We start from the raw sequence: 1,130 nt of genomic DNA on the forward strand, positions 1-1,130 counted from the left end.
CGGTATCGGCAAGTACCAAAAATAAAAGTATCGTATCGGGCGAGTCCTGGAAAAAGTGGTATCGGTGCATCCCTAATAAATTCAGTCTCTTCGATCTCTGACGTCACTATTGTGTACGATAATATGTATATATATATGTGCTTCTGCTTCTACTTACCCATAGGTAGCCTTGAGGAAGCGAAGTGCTCGCCGCTGAGAAACCAAGTAAAGCACATTGAACAGGATTATGAAGAGCAGCCTCCAGCTATGAAAAAATAAAAGAAAAAAACATTTAAATCTCACCTAATGAATAGACCTGAGAATTAAACATGTTAATTTAATGCAATTATTAATATAAAAAATAAACAGAGTCAGCATTTGTAAGACAATTTAGCAGTTTACATTTTTTATCATTCAAGTTTTGCTATAGCTCAAACATGATTCAAATAACACCAAGGTTATAGGATTCGACTCCTAGGGAATTCATAAACTGAAAAGTTATTTAGCTTGAATGCAGTGTAAGTCGCGTTGGATGTGTAAATGTAAAGACATAAATGAAAACTTTGAACAAATAAAATGTAATACTTACTTAAGGGAGGTTTAGATATTTTTACAGCAAAACAAGACAAAAATAGTGACTAAGAAAATGATTTTCTGATTACGATGAAGCAATGTGGCTCACTTCAAGTGGTGGGTGGCATATTTACAGCGACCATAATGTCGCGTAATATCACGCCATGTTAACAGACCACAAACAGCCGCTGTTTGGGAATGTTTGTATTTAATGTGAGAATGAAGGCTGGGAGAGATGACAGAAAGCATATCTAATTTAATTAGGTGTGAATATCTTTCATGTTGCCCCCAGTGGAAACTGGGCATCAATCGCTAACTATTTCCAGCAGTCATTTCCCATTTTCCCCACTTTTTCAAAGTGCAAACATAAAGAGGTCCAAACTAATACTGGAGAAATTACAAATTCAATCAGGCATTGGCTCTGCCTCTCCATTCTCCGAAACCTTCTTTTCCATGAGCATGCAGAGTTTCCTTTCCTCTTGCATATCTACAACTTATTCCATTTTTATATCATTCATCCATCTGCAGTGACAAAAAATGTCTAATTTGTAATTAAATGCCAGTCATGGCAGGAGCAC

General features: G+C 36.3%; 1 protein-coding gene across 1 annotated transcript in view; it reads right to left on the reverse strand.

The window, feature by feature from the left end:
* Nucleotides 1-1,130, reverse strand: part of LOC107555825 (rho guanine nucleotide exchange factor 10-like protein) — a 117,839-nt gene that overhangs the window by 25,596 nt on the left and 91,113 nt on the right. The window contains exon 21 of the mRNA XM_016238735.1: nucleotides 158-244. Coding sequence (XP_016094221.1) covers nucleotides 158-244 — 87 coding nt within the window. The remainder of the gene's footprint in view (nucleotides 1-157; nucleotides 245-1,130) is intronic.

Source organism: Sinocyclocheilus grahami, unplaced genomic scaffold, assembly GCF_001515645.1.
Source record: "Sinocyclocheilus grahami isolate Dianchi unplaced genomic scaffold, SAMN03320097.WGS_v1.1 scaffold20.1, whole genome shotgun sequence".
Classification (NCBI taxonomy): domain Eukaryota; kingdom Metazoa; phylum Chordata; class Actinopteri; order Cypriniformes; family Cyprinidae; genus Sinocyclocheilus; species Sinocyclocheilus grahami.